Source organism: Pelophylax lessonae (genome assembly GCF_965119305.1).
Source record: "Pelophylax lessonae genome assembly, chromosome: 2".
NCBI classification, from domain to species: Eukaryota; Metazoa; Chordata; class Amphibia; order Anura; family Ranidae; genus Pelophylax; species Pelophylax lessonae.
In genome coordinates this window covers 657,987,987-658,007,554 of record NC_138769.1, presented here as the reverse complement: position 1 = coordinate 658,007,554, position 19,568 = coordinate 657,987,987, and the positions used below count along the sequence as shown (strand labels likewise).

Here is a 19,568-nt window from a genome sequence, read left to right as displayed (position 1 = left end):
TATCGCATATGGCAGTGTGAACTGCCAGATGTGCGGATGCGATGCGGGATCACGCTGCATATTCGCAGCGTTCCCGCATCGCACAAATGTGAACCGAGCCTTAGAGGAAACATGTACATGTGTTGGAATGGACTAGTCAAAGCCCAGACCTCAATCCAATAGAAAATCTGTGGTCAGACTTAAAGATTGCTGTTCACAAGCACAAACCATTCAACTTGAAGGAGCTGGAGCAGTTTCGCAAGGAGGAATAGGCAAAAATCCCACTGGTAAGATGTGGCAAGCTTATAGAGACTTATCCAAAGCGACTTGGAGCTGTGATTGCTGCAAAAGGTGGCTCTACAAAGTATTAACTTTAGGGGGGTGAATAGTTATGCACATTGTTGTGGGCATGTTCTGTAAATTAAATGATACAAATCCTTAAACAATCCATGTTAATTCCATGTTGTGAGGCAACAAAACACGAAAAATGCAAGGCACTGCATACGTAGAAAACCAATTGTTGGGGACCTTGAGTCCCGGTTCACACTAGGACGACCTGTGAGGCGACCTGGTCGCCTCACAGGTCGCCGCAGGTCGCCTCCCATAGGGAAGCTGCGGACCCGTTCTAATAGGATAAACACAAGTCGCTCCGACCTAGAAAAAGGGTCCAGAGCTTCTTTGGGGCGACCAGGAGGCGACCGCCATAGACTTCAATGTTATGAAATCCGTGGTGGCCGCTCCGAGGTCGCGGCGCGCTGCTCGCACCGCGACCTCCGAGGTCGCGGTGCGAAGTAGCGTCGCGGTAGTGTGAATGGGGGCTAACAGTGTCATTAATTTACATGGAAAATGTTGAACAAAAATATATATTCCCACGTGCATGGATTTACGTGGAATGCTGTGTCTTGATCTATTGACTATAGACATTTTCACATGGATGGGCTTGTTAGGAGGTAATTTAACTAGTATAAACTGAGATGAGCCACTTGATTTCAGTATACAGCCATACATTTTGTAAAATACACTAATCTGTATTTTATGGAGTATTGGTAATTGTTATTACGCTGTGCCCTCAATAATGTGTTTATTGTGGGTTAATTCTGCTTTAGGAATAAATGCCTCCACATTTCCTCAAGTAGTGATTTACATAAATATTCATGAGCACAGAGCAGTCATTTTGTCTCTTCAGCACCCAGGGAAAATGATCCCCTTTAACCCCTCTGAACAATGAAAGAGATAACGCAAACAATGACAAAACATTGCAGTAGATCCAGTGGGAACCAGGATTTGCCATGAAAAATGGGCACAAGATGGCATGGGAAAACTCCTCCCACCCAGCATGTCTTTCCTTATGGAGTCATTGCAATGGATGGGACGGTCACCTTTGCCATTCACTTACAAAATGTTCGGAAAATGGTACAACAGGGAACTTCTTCTTAAAGGCACTTGTGTAACACTGCTAATATATACACCATATTACAACATAGTCTTCCCACTCCATCACTGTAAAGGATTTATAAACCTAATACAAGATAAATTAAAACCCCCGGTAACTGATCACGTGGCAGAGGTTTTATTTTCACAATGCAAGCTAGAAAACTTCACAATTAACTGGCTGCTGTAGGAAATACCATAACTCTCACCAATATCCAGCCTTAATAAATTATGCTCAGTCTCGGACAAGAACGCACAGTAAAATAAACTACTGGTAGACGCTTGCCAGTTACTGATTTTGAAGCTAACCTAGCAGGCTCGGATACTTCCCAAAGCACTCTCCTTGGGCTCTTTCACGCAGTTTGGTCACGTTTTTGCAGCTTCTTAACCACCTATAAAGGGCACTCAAAATTGTTAAAATAGTGAGCAGATGGAGGTGTATACAGAACTGTTGCCTCGGGTTGCAGGGAGGCAAAACATATAAAATGATAGTAATATACAAAAAATAAGTGCGCTAAGCACAAAGTAATAAAAATGAATCAATAAATAAAAATAACGTGATAAATATAATAAGCAGCAGCTATAGTGGGAAACACTAGAGACAAAATTATAAAGAATAGCCGCGCTGATTTGAGATGTTGATTGTAAATCAAACTAACAATACAAATACAGATATTCAAATAATATTTGTATAAATAAATGATCAATACATAAATGAAAGTCCCAATAGATAAATGCAAAAAAATGCCAAGATAGGCAGTATGCTAAAAGTCCAAATGAACAGCAAAGATCCAGTGCAGGGTGTTGGGTGCAGAAAGGAATCCACCACCATATGTTATGACTGCCTCCGCTGTCAGTGAGACATGCAAGAGATATGCTAAGCGCTTACCAGATCATGGATAAGTAACAGCATTCGATTTAAAGCAAAGACATCTATGGATTCAACAGATGACGTAGTGCCTCTCCCAAGACAATCCGCACAATGTGCAGAGAACCACGATGTCTACCAGATACCATATACAGCCGATCTCCTCCAGAACTCAGTTACCTTCACACCAAACACAGCATCCTGTGTCGTGTCCGGATGAGGCTGCGGCTGAGATTTCACTTCCGTGCCCTTTTTGTGGACCTGCAGTGGGCTTGGAGTGACGCGAAGAGACGCTCACCCAGACTGCTGCGAAAAGCTTTACATATACTTTAAAATATTTTGCTGGTTGAACAACGGGAGGTGATGCAGTCACCTGAATCTAGGAAAAAACGAAGATGCAAGTTCTGTCTGGAGAGCGGCGGCTGCCTGCAGTGCAAGCCGCGGCTGTTGTGACTGACGGCGCGACTCCTCCTTCGCTCTGACGCGTTTACTCCCTATTGGGCTTCCACGGAGATAAAATGATGCCTGCAGAGTTTGGCAGGTTTGGAGACATTGCAACCACCTCCATTCACTTCTATTGAAATGTTCCACAAGCACGCCATAAACATGCCTATGGTGTTTACAGCATGTTTAGGGCATGGTTGCAAAGCATCAAAAATGTGATCATTCCCCATTGTAGCCTCATAAAAATAAAAAAATCTCAGAGGGCATTTGAGGTCACCTGATGCGACTTGAACAGCTTTGAAGCATGTCTGAAACACTCATTAACGTTCTAGGTGTGTTAAAGCACCTTAAAACCAAACATCTGTTTGAAAGCCCTTCCACTTTTGTAGTCAAATCTGAGAAACTCCAACCGCGTGTCTGTTATGTGTTCCCATTCAAACAATGCACATACAAATGATTTAAAAAAAAAAAAAAAAAAAAAAAGACACCAATTTGTGTCTTTGGAGCAGCTTTATACAGTATCTCACAAAAGTGAGTACACCCCTCACATTTTTGTAAATATTTTATTATATCTTTTCATGTGACAACATTAAAGAAATTACACTTTGCTACAATGTAAAGTAGTGAGTGTACAGCTTGTATAACAGTGTAAATTTGCTGTCTCCTCAAAATTACTCAACACACGGCCATTAATGTCTAAACCACTGGCAACAAAAGTGAGTACACCCACCCCTAAGTGGAAATGTCCAATTTGGGCCCAATTAGCCATTTTCCCTCCCTGGTGTCAAATGACTCAGTGTTTACAGGGTCTCAGGTGTGAATGGGGAGCAGGTGTGTTAAATTTGGTGTTATCGCTCTCACTCTCTCACTGTTCACTGGAAGTTTAACATGACACCTCATGGCAAAGAACACTGAGGATCTGAAAAAAGAATTGTTGCTCTACATAAAGATGGCCTAAGCTGTAAGAAGATTGCCAAAACCATGAAAATGAGCTGCAGCACAGTGGCCAAGACCATACAGTGTTTGAACAGGACAGGTTCCACTTAGAACAGGCCTCGCCATGGTCGAACAAAGAAGTTGAGTGCACATGCTCAGCGTCATATCCAGAGGTTGTCTTTGGGAGATAGAGGTATGAGTGCTGCCAGCATTGCTGCAGAGGTTGAAGGGGTGGGAGGTTAGCCTGTCAGTGCTCAGACCATACGCCGCACACTGCATCAAATTGGTCTTCATGGCTGTCATCCCAGAAGGAAGCCTCTTCTAAAGATGATGCAAAAGAAAGCCCGCAAACCGTTTGCGGAAGACAAGCAGACTAAGGACATGGATTACTGGAACCATGTCCTGTGGTCTGATGAGACCTAGATAAACCTATTTGGTTCAGATGGTATGAAGCGTGTGTGGCGGCAACAAGGGGAGGAGTACAAAGACAAAGGTGTCTTGCCTACAGTCAAGCATGGTGGTGGGAGTGTCATGGGTCTGGGGCTGGCTTGAGTGGCCTGCCGGCACTGGGGAGCTGCAGTTCATCAAGGGTACCATGAATGCCAACATGTACTGTGACATACTGAAGCAGAGCATGATCCCCTCCCTTAGGAGACTGGGACGCAGGGCAGTATTCCAACATAACGACCCCAAACCCCTCCAAGACGACCACTGCCTTGCTAAAAAAGATGAGGGTACAGATGGTGGACTGGCCAAGCATGTCTCCAGACCTAAACCCTATTGAGCATCTGTGGGGCATCCTAAAATAGAAGGTGGAGGAGCGTAAGGTCTCTAACATCCATCAGCTCTGTGATGTCGTCATGGCGGAGTGGAAGAAGACTCCAGTGGCAACCTGTGAAGCTCTGGTGAACTCCATGACCAAGAGGGTTAAGGTAGTGCAGAAAAATAATGGTGGCCACACAAAATGACGCTTTGGGCCCAACTTGGACATTTTGAATTAGGGGTGTACTCCCTTATGTTGCCAGCGGTTTAGACATTAATGGCTGCGTGTTGAGTTATTTTGAGGGGACAGCAAATTTACACTGTTATACAAGCTGTACAAAGATGTGAGGGGTGTACTCACTTTTGTGAGCTACTGTACATAGAACTCTATAGGCAGCTTGATTTGTTCAAAATAGATTGAAAAAATGCAATTAGGGGACACAGCTAGGGGACAATATTTAAATCATCTTAGGCAGGAAGGTTATTTAAAACCCCCACACAGCATATATTTTCTGAAAGCAAAGACCCTGGAGAAGAACATGGTGGTTGCTGCATTTTTTTTTACGTCACATTAATAATAGCACAATGGTTTATCAAGCACAGGCATTCAGTAACAAATATGCTAAAGTTCATTTTAGGGCCTACAAACAATTACTCATTTTTTGTACAATATAAAAGATGGGGCTGTGGCGAGCAAATAGATACCAAACACGTGGGGTAGGGGATGGCTTACAATGGTGTATACTTGTGATAAAGCAAAAACCAAAATATTCCATAGGCAATGGTTTAGAAACGCCTACAGGTCACCATTTAACAGTGACCTATGAATAATGGCACTAGAATTATTGCTCTCACTGAGTAACTATTATTATTACATTACAATTACAATATGTAATGAGTAACACAATCAACGTTAGCATTCATATTTGCCCCCAATGTGTGCATTTATGTATGTGTGTACTTGGGGTTGGGGTGTTAAGTGTTTGGGTGTCACTAACTTTTTTTTACATTTTTTTTTCCCCACTTAACTTTATTGCTATCACATATGGGACCAATAGACCCCTATGTGATCTCATGTTTAATGTGACATACTCTCTGTAATGAGACCTCAACATCCTTGTCAAATATCCCAAGAGGCTGCAGAAACAGGGACATGCAGTGACCAGTGAGCAGAGCTGGAAAATGTCAATCGGGGCCTGCTACCTGAACCACTGTCTGTCTGATGACTAAGGAATTTCAAGATAGGGGTGCTGGACCCAGGCTGTGGCAAAACCCACCACTACCCCCCAAAAAAAAAAAAAAAAAAAAAAAAAAACAGAGGGGCGATTCAAGTTCTTTTTTTAAGTGGTTCAAACTGCTTAAGGTTTTTTTTGCATTGTGTGCCTTTGAGGTAAAAAAACCTTCTGTGCCACAGGATAACCCCCCCCCTCCCCCCGCTCCCCCTTTTACTTACTTAAGCCCAATCTCACTTCAGCACTGTACTTGGAATCATCAGCTCTCTCAGCTTACTTCCTCCTCACAGGGCAGATTGATAGCAGAGGGAGCCATTGGCTCCTGCTGCTGTCAATCAAATCTTGTGATGAGGGAGCAGGCCCAAGACTTGCGGTCTGTGTCTATAGACACAGGCACCATGGCTCTGTATTGAATCCACACGAGTGCCTCATAGGAAGCGGCTTCCTATGGGGACACTTGCCAAAGAGGTGAAGCCAGGGGTGCCAGCGGAGGACCCCAGAAGAGGAGGATCGGGCCTGCTCTGTGCAAAAACATTGCATAGAACAGGTAAGTATAAAATGTTTATTAATGAAAAAAAATCTTGCCACCCAAGCTATGAGAACTTTAACCCTAGTTATGACAGAGCATGTGCATATCAAACTTATAATAGATAAAGATTTGCAAGCACAGTACAAACAGGGATAATTATGGTGAACACAAATACCCAGTGCCTCCTTAAACATTACACAGAAGGGGGGCATTGGGTAGGATTTTAAAGCATGTGAAAAGCAAGTAAAAGCAGAAATTTTTAATATTTTTCAAGGGCATGCTATGTGAAATCAAAAACATCCCAATTTGGCTGCAAAATTAGAAATGCACTTTAAGCCCCCCCCCCCCCCCACTTACAGGTTGTGGGTTGCATACCAACAGTACTTCATGCTCCCACCCAGTAATGCAGAATGCAGTGACCAATTAACCTGTCAGCAGCCGGGGCATTACCACATGGGTGGCATGTCTATGCCAGCTTAAAAAAAAAGAGTTTTTTTACATTTCAGGAAATCAACAGGCAGCATTGAAGGGGTCTCAGAAAATGTACAAGACATAATTTCATGCCAACAGCTACCAAATGTAGATCCTAGCCTTTTAATCTAAAAATTGCCACAGGTTAATTTTAAACAGACAAGTTACCTACTCAGAGTAAGACAGCAATTCCAGTCAAGAAGGAAAATCAATCAGTGAGCTACTAATGGTAGCAAGTACCGTAATTACTGCAACTGTGCTAAAATAAGAAAGTGTAGTCTGTCTACCTTGATCTGAGGTTCCTGAATCCCACTGCACCAGATTTCAGGTTCAGTGGAAAAAGCAAAAGAAAGTATTAAAGTTCCTCAACCTGGGCTGTGACTTCCTCTCAGTCTTCTTGCTGCACACTCAAACTCCCAAAGCAGGTTCTAATGTGATTGGAGGTAGCGGGACACATCTTTGTACTGGCACTTTGTTTTACCCAAGATCACCCAATTACAGCCAAGAGGGTGTGAAGTGGGCCGTTTTCTAAATCAAAGGCTGGGTGAAAATCTGAAGCACTTGGCAAGTTATGCAAGCTGTATGCATTTCAAGGATTCATTTTCCGTTCACACCGGCATGAAACATTTAGAAAATTTTATAGGGCCTTGGAAAGATCTGTGCAACCAAAATAGATATTTGGTTTTATAAATTGATTATAAATATATAAAAAAATGAATAGGGCTAAATGGCAAGTTTATCCTTCAGAGTAGAAATCATACAAGCAGCACAGTGGCTAAGTGGTTAGCACTTCCACTTAGCAGCACTAGGGTCGTCTGTTTAAATCTCAACTATGGTACTACCTGCATAGAGTTTACATGTTCTCCCTGTGCCAGCATGGGTTTTCCTCCGGGTACTACGGCTTCCCCCCACACTCCCAAGACATACTATTAGGTTAACCTCTTGCGCCAGTAGAACGTAATTCTACCGCAGCAAGGTGGCAGTGCTGCTCCAAATCAAGTACTAGCAGTGGCGGCTGGGGTATATGAGGCACAGGGGCGCCGCCCCCCCCCCCATCTATGCGTCCGGCCCCCTAATCTACATGCGGGGCGCTGGACACCTTGGAGTTCAATGGGGCTTTTTTTTTATTTAACCATGTGATTAGAGCCAGAGGCTCTCACAGGCTAAAAAAAAAAAAAAAAAAGAAGTTGGGCTAGGGGCACAGAGCAGTGCGCCCCAAACCCATCCAGTTGTGCGCCACTAGCGAAAGAAAATTCGCTATTGTTACACGGATCCTCCTCCTGGCCAATTAGGAAGCGGGTTTTGAGACCCGTTTCCCGATTGGCCGAAAGGAGAAGCCATGGGGCATGGAGGAGGAAGGAAGGAGATGCAGAAGAAGCCGAAGAATGTGGGGGGGGGGGTCCTGTCCTGTCTCGCTGCGGCCTGGTGTGGTCCGGGGGGGTATGGTGCGGTCCGTCTGACGCCCCCACCCCCCCCCATTGAGCACCAGCCGCCACTGTGTACTAGGTACGTGATCGACACTTCCAGGTCTGGGGCCACTGGAGACCTTCTCCTGCTGTGATTAGACACAACGGGAGCTGATCTTCGGGTCTATGTAAACAAGGCAGAGTGTTGTTCTGTCAATATAAACGTTGTACGATATTGCAAAAAGTGGCCACCTCCCCCACCTATAACTGGTCTTGATAGTAAGGAGCACTGGAAGGGCAAACGCAGATCAAAAAACGAAGGGATTTCCAGTCACTGCTTACCAACCAGCCAAATTAACCTAACAGTATGCGTTAAAAACAGGGGTTTAGTTGCACACATTTGCAAATACATGCGTAAGCTGCAGGCCGCGCCAAGGCACCCTGATATCTGCAGTCCCTAACTCTACCTTTAAAGAGTCTCCACAATGGAAGCACATGCATTCTGATGAGATAGATGGAGGACAGGTGACTGGAGGGAGCCCACCCCTCCTTAAAGGCGCAGGGTCACACTGAACACCCAGCGCGGCCTGCAGCTTACGCATGTATTTGCAAATGTGTGCAACTAAACCCCTGTTTTTAACGCATACTGTTAGACAGGTTAATTTGGCTGGTTGCTGGCTGGTTGGTAAGTAGTGACTGGAAATCCCTTCGTTTTTGATCTGCGTTTGCCCTTCCAGAGCTCCTTACTATCAAGACCAGTTATAGGTGGGGGAGGTGGCCACTTTTTGCAATATCGTACAATGTTTATATTGGTCAGGCAATGCACTGACACCTTTGCTGCCATTGTGCAATGTGCTGGGTGTTAAGTGTGACCCTGTGCCTTTAAGGAGGGGTGGGCTCCCTCCAGTCACCTGTCCTCCATCTATCTCATCAGAATGCATGTGCTTCCATTGTGGAGACTCTTTAAAGGTAGAGTTAGGGACTGCAGATATCAGGGTGCCTTGGCGCAGCCTGCAGCTTACGCATGTATTTGCAAATGTGTGCAACTAAACCCCCGTTTTTAACGCATACTGTTAGACAGGTTAATTTGGCTGGTTGCTGGCTGGTTGGTAAGTAGGGACTGGAAATCCCTTCGTTTTTGAGAGTGTTGTTCTGTCAGTAGGAAAGGCATTGATCCTGTGTTTCTGCAAAGCAGGAACATGGATCAGTGCCTTCCCCTAGTAAAGCACCTCCCACACAGTGCACAACCACTGGCTAGGCACACAGTTAACCCCTTAAAAACCCATTCCCAGCCAGTCTCATTAGTACAGTGTCAGATCATATTTTTAGCACTGATGAAAGTATTCGTGTCACTGGTCCCCAAAAAGTGTCAAAAGTGTCAGTGCCTTGGCAGTCCACCGCAAAATCGCAGTCCCACTATAAGTCACTGATCACTGCCATTACTAGTAAAAAAAATAATATAAAAAAATTAAAAAATACCCCCTAGTTTGTAGACACTATAACTTTTGCGCAAACCAATCTATAAAAGCTTATTGGGATTTTTTTTTACCAAAAATATGTAGCAGAATATATATGGGCCTAAATCTATGAAGAAACTTGACTTGATTTTTTTTTCATTGGATAGGTTTAAGGCTAAGTTCACATGTAGGCATTTTGGGGCGTTTTTGGGGAGTTTTTCTGCTCTAGGATCAGCTAAAAAAACGCCAAACAAGACAAATCCTATTCATTTCAATGGCCCCTGTTCACATCTGAGCGTTTTGACGTTTTAAGCAAAACGCACAATGCTCAAAAAAGTACATGAGCTTCTTTTTGGGCAGATTACAGGAGTTTTTATTTTTTCCATTGGTTACTTACTAGTCAACCTAAAAACACCTGCACAAAAACGCCTGTAAAAATGCTTGTAAAACACCTGAAAAAACGCCCATAAAAACACCTGAAAAAACGCACATAAAAACGCCTGTAAATAGCAACGCCAAGATGTGAACGTAGCCTTATAGCAAATTAAAAAATGTTTTGTTTTTTTTTTCCCCACAATTGTCAGTCTTTTTTGTTTATAGCACAAAAAGTAAAAATCGCAGTGATGATTAAATATCACCCAAAAACAAAAAAGCTCTATTTGTGGGAAAAAAAAAGGACCTACTTTTTTGGGGTACAGCATTGCACGATCGGGCAATTGTCAGTAAAAATAACGCAGTGCCGTATTGCAAAAAATGGCCTGGTCATGAAGAAGGGTAAATCTTCTGGAGGGAAAGTGGTTAATTGGCACTAGTATGTGAATGTATGAATGCGAGGTAGGGACCTTAGATTGTAAACTCCTTGAGGGCAGGGACTGAGGTGATTGTACAAAATACATGTAAAGAGCTGCGAAAACTGACGGTGCTATAGAAGTATCGGTGATAAAATCAGTCATTCTTCTATTTGCTTCTTTTTTATTTATTTTTTTTGCATACGTCTTATCCAAGTTGGACATAAATCATTTCAATGCTGTCTTAGCAGGTGGGCAGACCTCCAGAATAAAGCTGAAAGTGCTTGGCACCAAGAGACATATAATATACATTATCACAGTTCCAAAGGAGCTCTAAAATTTACACCAACCTTATGGTAATGGTTTGCTAATCCCAGTGGACCATCAGTGTGTTTACAATTCTGCTATTTGAGAAGATCACTGGGAGGAAAAATGTGAAGAATGCACACCATATTCTGAAATTAGGCTGACTTTGTATAATTACAGAAACTCAATCCACTCCAAAAACAGACACAACGGCCCTCCGGCAAGTGGAGAAGATGCTAAACTGCCATCCTGTACCTGCATCAGTGGGGCAGGAGCTACAGTGTAACCTGGCTCAGCAACTTTAACCATCAACTTATTACTGTGTTCATTTGTCGTATATAGTTTCACAATTTCAGCTTGCATTTGCAGTATTGACCAATGACGAAGCTACACAATTCATTTTAGGCATCCAGAAACATAAGAATGACCTCTACTTATCAAATGTTTCACTTATGTGTGTTACAAATTATTATACCAAGAAAAGGGTATTTAAAAACAAAATCTTTAGTGCAGGTTAGCCTAACATTCATTTTTTTTTTTATTTCATTGATATTGACCTCAATTTAGCCATCAACACAGTCAAAGTTTTACAAAGATGGATATGAACTCTGCAACAAAAAAAAAAACACCGCTTCAACTCCCTTTAAATGCATTTAAAGCACCAGATTACACAGGTATATAATCTACTCAATGGACACACACACACAGCTTTTCAAATTGAGATGTTAACCTTTTATCAGCCTGAATGCCCGACCCGTGTGCTGCAGACATGACTAGATGGTTCAGGAAGCCAGCCAAAGCCAAGCAATTCAGTGATTCATTCAGACACATCACTTTGCCATTTGTCAGACCCCACTGAAAGCGCTGCAGGGCTGCGGCGAGACACAATGGCTAAAAGAAACCCACCCAAGACTTACTCGGAACACATGCACAAAGCCAGGCTGTGCCTTACGAACGCTAACAAAGCCTCCCCTTTCCGTCTTTTTGTGCTAAACATTTGCTAACAAAACTGATCAGTCTTGTAATCTGGTATAATGCACAAGTCCAACAAAGCATCTGCAGGAGGGTGGAAAAAAAAAAAAAAGAAAGAAAGAAAAGCCTGAACACTTCCACTTACTGTTGCTCGCATCCTTTGATGTTGCTCATTCAAGAGGCGTTAGCACGCTGACAAAGGCTGCAGGGAGGCTCTAGAGTCCAATCTGTTCCATTCAGCATAGAGTGAGATAAGCAGCACTGACGTCTAGGTCATTGGGCCCTTCTCTGCTGAACAGGGCAACCTAACCTACCTCCTAAATTTAGATGGCATCAGATTTTTGTGGACCTCTCTCTGGCAGTCCATGAATGTATGAGGAAGCTGAATGTTAAAAGGTATGACCAATTATCAGTGCAGTCATCAATACCTACCTCAAGGCTTGCTTCCTATCACATCAGCCAATGTGCAGGGAGCTTCCTGCTGTAGACGAATGTATCAGGTTTCCATGGAAACTAAATCAACAAATAGCTGCGGCAGCATCTGTTTCTGGATTAGCCAACGTCAGCCAGCAGAAGGTCAGGATTTAAGAGAATTTGTGCATCCAAATGCCCCCTTGTAATACCACATTTTACATTTAGTACTGATGCCAAGATAAAAGTCGCAGCTTTTTCTGTCGACCCGCATCCAAGTCAAAAGAGGCATGGGAAGGCTGCCATGGCAACAGGGACTCTGCACTTCAGCATCATCGGCTTCCAGTCAAAGGGCAGGTGGGCTGAGCAGGAATGCTGTGCTATGGCTGGTGTCTGTCCCATGCTTAGAAATAGTGGCAGATACAAACTCTTGTGGAACGGACCAGCTTAAACACAAACTATAGAGTGTTTGCAGCGTGTACACATTTCAGATCTAACTAAAGTCGAATAGAAATTTTAACCTGTTTATGCAATTTCAAAAGTTGTGCCCAATTTTTTTTTCTAATCTGCAGCTCTCATTAAAATACCTGATGGTACTTGTTAGCCTGCTCGTTATATGGGGACAATGATCTCCCGTGTGCCTGCCTGTATTCTCACTCTGTCACATACATTACTGGTGGGAACTACAAGCGTGATTGTTGTGCCAACACGCTTAGGCAAGCCCAATCCACCACTATCAGGTAGCCAGTCCTCAGCAACAAGGTGCAAAAAAATAATAATAATTTTCACTTTCTGCTATATAACATTCCAAAAAAAAAAAAATGAAGAATCAAAATATTTCAACATTTTAGGCCAATTTGTTTTCTGCTACATATTTTTGGTAACAATGAAAAAAAAAAAAAAATCGCAATACGTATTTTGATTGGTTTGCACAAAAGTTATTGCTTCTACTAACTATGGGAAAGATTTATGTCATTTTTATTGTTTTTTTTTTTTTACTACTAATGGCGGCGATCTGCGATTTTTAGCGGGACTGCGACATTGCGGGGGACAGATCGGACCCCTAACTGACATTTTTGAAGGGACCAGTGACATTACTACAGTAATCAGTGCTAAAAATATGCACTGTTACAACAGATGACTGTTCTTCTTTCTCAGCGGGAAGCGATCGCAATCGGAGCTGCCTGCCCCATGCATCAGAATTCCCGCTGCCGAGTGGGGGTGGGAGTAGGCCGCCGGTGGCGCGCGCTCGCCCCCTAGCTGCAGGCGTACGAACGAAGTACACCTATGCCGGTCTGTGTAGCAGGGCCAGCCTGCCGCAGTATTTCTGCGGCAGGTGGTCCGAAAGCAGTTAAAGGTCACAAGAGTGACAGTGAGTGTGCACTTCTCACACTAGTGGTGACATTTGGTGTTGCATTGGAGAATTATTGACCAGAAATTAGAAGATCACGTATTTATTTGGTGTTGGATTTACCACATTTATTTGTATTTTTTTTAAAGTTAATTTAAAGTGTGTTATTAGTGCCTGTTCCTAATTTTTGTTCAATAAAGTTATTGTGCAGCACTGCTAAACAGGAAAGGGAATAGATATAAGAACAAATTAGATACAATAATGTCTATATACAAACTATACACTGAAACAAGATTTTTAAAAAAGATGTAAACCCTAGATGGATGACGTCATACACCATGGCAAGATCGAGCACAGCAGCAAGGCACAAAGTTGTTATACTGTATTCGCAAGGTCTCTCCGAGGCAAAGATTTCAAGGCCAACTGGGGTTTCAAGATGGGAAAGATTCAGGGTCTTTTGAAGAAGCAGAAAGAAACAGGCAACATTGAGGACCATAGATGCAGTGGTCGAAAGACACATCGTGCTTACTTCCCTTCGACATCGGAAGAGGTCCAGCAGTGCCATCAGCACAGAGTTGATGGAAACCAGTGGGACCCATCTACTGTCCAGAGAAATCTTGCCAGAAGTGGTCTTCATGGAAGAATTGCGGCCAAAAAGCCAAACTTCTGACATGGAAACAAGGCTAAGCGACTCCACTATGCACAAAAACATAGGAACTGGGGTGTGAAAAACAGCAGCAGGTGCTCTGGATTAATGAGACAAAATCTGAAATATCTGGCAGTAGCAGGAGCCAGTTTGTACCACGAAGGGCTGGAGATCGGTAAAGTAATGAGTGCCTTCAGACAACTGTGGAGCATGGTGGGTGTTCCATGCAAGTTTGGGTCTGCATTTCTGCAAATATAAAAACATAAAACTAGGCGCTACGCCATATTTTTTTTATTGCACAAGGCTTTGTAAACCTTTTTCAGATTTGTACTTTTTAGCTATATTATCGGTCTCTAAGAGGTTTTATTTTGTATACAAATAAAAATGACCATGTATATACTCCCTTGGATTATGATGGGATTTTTCACTCACAGTAAAATCCATTTCTCTGATGTTCATTGACGGACACAGCTTCTGGTATTCTTAACCAATGGGTTATACTGCCCACTACAGAAGTAGGACACTAGGCAGAAAAAAATTCTGGCTACACCCATGGGCAGTCCCAGGGGGATACTCCCCTTTCTGCTCAAGCCACTCAGTTTTGTTACAAGCAGTGTTAGGAGAATTATAACTCCGTAGAGGGGTGGGTGCTGTGTTTGTCAATGATCATTAGTCAAAAACCCCATTTTCTCTTTCGTTCACTGACAGACACAGCTTATGGTATTCTTAACCATTGGGGCCCCCCAAAGCAGTGTTTAACATGAGGGGTGGGAAACAGCACAAAATTCCCAAGGCTAAACATTAGCCAACCAGGCAACAGGGGTTCAACCAAACAACTGGAGCACACCTGTAAAAAACAATAAACCCTCAAAGAGGATCAGGTCTTCTTAAACAGCAGCCTGCAAAACCTTGCGGCCAAGGGAGGCATCTGCAGATGCCAACACATCCACTTTATAAAACTTTGTAAAAATGTGCACCGATGACCAGGTGCCCGCCTTGCAAATGATGACACCAAATGATGGAAGGCCCAGGAGGCACTAAGTGCTCTAGTAGAGTGCTCCTGGACAGGAAAAGGAGGAACCTGACCCCTGATGAAATAGGTCTGAGTCCTCTAAAAATGGTCAACCTTTTAGCAGACAACCCTTTAAGAGGCCATTCGTGAGCACAAATAGAGAGTCTGACTTCCTTAAAGACTCCATAGCTGCCAGGTACACCCTAATTTCCCAAACCACATCCAGGGAATGCAGAGCAATTTCCTTCGGATGTTTAGACCTAGAACACAGGGAAGGCAACACAATGTCTATATTCAAATGAAAATCAGAGACCACCTTAGGAAGAAATGACGGACAGGAGCGAAGCACCACCTTATCCCTGTGAATCACTAGATAAGGTGAACGACAGGATAACGCTGCCAGGTCAAACAAAAAGGCCACCGTCTGGGATAGTGTAAGCAGGGGAAACTCCCGAAGGTTCTCAAAGGGAGATTTCTGGAGAACCAAAAGTACCAAAGTGGAGGTCCTAAGGCAGCAAAAGAGACCACACTGGAGGGACCAAGTGCCGGACACCCTGAGGAAAGGTAGGCACCAGAGATGTAGCCAAGGGTTGTTGGAAGAAAACCTCCAAGGCCAACACATGGCGCTTAATAGTACTCAAGACCAACTTCTGTTCATGAGCAGGGCCGGTGCAAAGCATTCTGGGACTTCGACGTCACCGAAGAGGACGCTCTGGCTTCAGCTGCCCACACCTAAGATGGCAGCGCTGGACAAGACATTTTCAAGGTAAGTATTTCTTCTAGAAAAGGTAAGTGAAACAGGGGACAGTTCAGAGGCTATCATTGCTTAAATGCACTAGCCCTGACTGTCCTGGGGGTATTTTTATCTAGAAAAACATTTTTCAGGGTGGAACTCCGCTTTAACAAAATGGACATGCCTGCAATTGACCTGAAAGCCAGTAGAGGGCCACAAACCCCCGCAATTTGGGGTAAAGGAGTTTGGTGGGAGGGGGATGGGTGGGGTACAGGGGGATTAGGAGGGAGGGGGGTGGGGGAGGGGGGAGGGATTCTCCTAAAAATAAAATGTATAATTGTCCTCAGTCCCCTCAAACTTTTTCGATTGCTTTCAACATTACCCAACACTCTGCCCCTCTAGAGACCAGCCTGGAAAAAAGAGTAATACGGTGGAGAAAGGTGAGGTGGGGGTGGGAGAAGGAGAATGATGGATAAGAACAAGGATGGGTGATATAAAGTTTCTAACTTATAATGTGCATGGGTTTAACTCACCAGGGAAGAGACATAACATATTAAAAAAACTCAAACATTATGAAACAGGGATAGTATTTCTCCAGGAGACACATTTCTCCCGTGAAACAAATACAAAATTATTCTCAAAAGATCACCCAACCTTGTTCTATGGGGACGCATTAACAAAAAGAGCAAAGGGAGTGGTTATTGGAATGGCTAGAAACATATAGTCTACCCTGGGAGACAGATTAGTCGATCCGGAAGGCAGGTTTATGTTCCTGAAAGGGAAACTATTTAACACAGAATGCACGTTGGCAAACATTTACTGTCCTAATAAAAATCCAACAAGGTACCTAGAAACAATAATAGGGAAATTAATGGATTTCAAAGTAGAATATGTGATTAAGGCAGGGGATTTTAATTTCTGCATGAACCCCAACATAGACAGTACTTCACATGCATGTGAGATAAAAAAAATTAGCCAATCTTGAGAATCAAAAAAAAAAAAAAAAATTGTTTCAAAATCAGCTCATATATGAACGGATAAACACCTTAAAACATTAGATTACACATTTTATTCACCAGAGCATGGGTGGTATTCTAGAATCTACTATATTATGGTAGAACATAGATTAGTGGAAGCAGTAGGTAAAACAAATATATAGATACTAACATTAGTGGATCATGCACCTGTAGACATGATAATTAGGATACCGGGGGCCGAAACAAAGCGTAATGTATGGAGAATAAACAAACACTTATTACAGGATATAGAAGTGGAAGATAGAATAAAAAACAGAACTAGAACAATTTTTTAAATTAAATGAAAACGGGGGAGGTCTCAGAGGCCACACTATGGGAAGCACATAAGGCCTATATAAAGAGGCATCCTGGTATCTATGGGAGCAAAAAATAAATTAAAAAAAAAAAAAAAAAAGGAGAGAACAAAGAAAAGAGCCCTTTTAACCAGTTGCCGACTGGTTGGCTTGGCTGCGCACCCCCGCCAGCACTGCGATGTTCTGAACCAATCAGTCATCAGGTCCGGGCCAATGATTTTTGGCCTGGACCTGTTGATCACTTCTGACTAATTGCAGAAGGTCCTGTGCCTGTGCAATGTAAACACAGGCACAGTAAATTATGCAATCTACTCTCCTTGAGCCCTTTTCAGTTCCAGTGTGAGAAGAGAGAGAATCAACTGAGTACACAAGCACTACACCGACACCAGTACACCTAGGCACACACTTAACCCCCTGATCACCCCCCCCCCCCCCAGTTAAACCTTTCACTCCCTGTCACAGTGTAGACTAAATAAAGTATACAGATACATTTACTGATCACTGTATTTGTGTCACTTGTGACTTCAGTTAGTATGAGAGGGTAGTTAGTGGTAATCCCAGATAGGTTTAGGGTGCCCGCCATACACCGCCTAAGTGGGGTTTATCCCGGAGAGAGAGGGGAGGGATAGTAGAGTAAGACTTCTGCTTTTATTAAACAATAATAGTTTAAATGGCCCCTAACTCTACTACTGTGTGTAGACGCTACAAAAGCATTTGACAGGGAAGAATGGAAGTTCATGATGAATACACTAGAAGCGTTAAGAATTGGTCATAGCATGACCAAATGAATTCAATCCCTGTATAACCATCCAGCGGCAACAGTAAAGATAAATGGAGCATCTTCTGCTCCATTCAAAATGTACAATGGAACTAGACAGGGATGCCCTCTATCGCCCTTGTTACTTGCTCTGACCCTGAAGCCGCTACTAGCTAGAATTAGAATTTGTGTTGATGTAAAAGCCATTAAGATTGGGGGAGAGGAACATAAGACAGCTGCCTACATGGATATTTTATTGTACATCCCCAACCCTAGAATATTCCTTCCAAAAACTTAAAGAAAGTGCTCAAGGATTATGGAGAATTCTCAAACTTTAAAATTAATATGGTAAAATCAGAAATATTAAATATAAACAAAGTAGAAGTACAAGAGTTAAAACGGGAATTCCCATTCATATGGAGGAAGTCAGAACTAAAATATTTAGGAATAAAACTGACACCATCATTAGGGAAATAATACCAGACCGACTATATGCCATTTCTTAACGGAATAAAAAGTACATACAGTCTTCACCAATGGGATGTCCCAAAGCAGTGTTGACATGAGGGGTAGGAAACGCAACCATCAGAAAGGCAACGCAGTACCCACATCAGAGAAAGGAACCTTACATGAACAGAAAGGTAACCCTCTGGGATACAAAAAAGCTCAACAGGAGTAACAACCCAGGAAAGCAAATAACCAAGGGGATAATCAATCCCAACAGCCAGGGACCGGCAATAAAACCAGGGTCCCCTTACGGTACTGCCACACAGAGAACTTTGCGGCCAAAGGAGGCATCAGCTGATGCCAGAACATCAATTTTGTAGAATTTAGAAAAGGTGTGCACTGACGACCAAGTCGCAGCCTTACACACCTGGGCCACCGAAGCCTGATGCCGGAAGGCCCAGGACGCACTCACCGCTCTGGTAGAGTGCGCCTTGACAGGGAAGGGCGGTAACGGTTCCTTCAACGAATAGGCCTGTACAATTGTCTGTCTGATTTATTTCGAAATGGTCGCCGCAGGCGCAGCCATACCCTTCCGAGGTCCCTCAGGAAGGACAAAAAGAGAATCAGATTTCCAAAAGGATTCAGTCGAGGACAGGTAAACCCTGATCGCCCTGACAACATCCAAGGAATGCAAAGCAACCTCCTTAGGATGCTTAGGATTCGCACAGAGCAAGGCAAAAGAATGTCCTCATTAAGGTGAAAATCAGAACCCACCTTTGGAAGAAAGGACGGGTTAGGTCGCAAGACCACCTTATCCCTATGAACCACCAGGTAAGGGGAGTGGCAAGACAGGGCCGCTAACTCCGACACTCTGCGAGCAGAAGTGTTCGCCACAAGAAAGGCAACCTTTTTCGACAGCAGAGTTAAAGAGATTTCCCTGATGTTTTCAAACGGGGAACGTTGCAACACGGACAGAAGCAAGTTCAAGTCCCATGGAGGTAAGGGCGCCCTTTGAGGAGGGGCCAAGTGACGCACACCTTGAATGAAGGTGCGAATCAAAGAATCAGACGCCACGGGGCGCTGGAAAAGGACAGCCAGTGCAGATACCTGGCCCTTAATCATGGCCAACGCAAGGCGCTGGTCCACACCAGACTGAAGGAAAGCAAACACTCTCGCCACCAAGTGTGAACGAGGAGAGAAGCCCCTGGACTCACACCAGGCAAAATAAGCTTTCCATGTACGGTAATAAATCTTACCAGATGAGGCTTTTCTAGCCTTGAGTAAGGTAGGAATGACCTCT

General features: G+C 43.5%; 1 protein-coding gene across 4 annotated transcripts in view; it reads right to left on the bottom strand.

The window, feature by feature from the left end:
* The window catches only part of FNDC3A (fibronectin type III domain containing 3A), a 491,075-nt gene that overhangs the window by 272,364 nt on the left and 199,143 nt on the right, over nucleotides 1–19,568 (bottom strand). Inside the window, exon 1 of one of the 4 annotated variants that reach the window (XM_082246114.1) lies at nucleotides 12,014–12,132. The exons of 2 other annotated variants lie outside the window; for them this stretch is intronic. Coding sequence is in view for 1 of the 2 variants with exons in the window: in XM_082246112.1 (XP_082102238.1) it covers nucleotides 11,727–11,738 (12 nt within the window). In the remaining variant the exon portion in view is untranslated. Of the gene's footprint in view, nucleotides 1–11,726; nucleotides 11,940–12,013; nucleotides 12,133–19,568 lie in introns of those variants that run through there. One more of the 4 variants, XM_082246112.1, reaches the window with a different exon arrangement.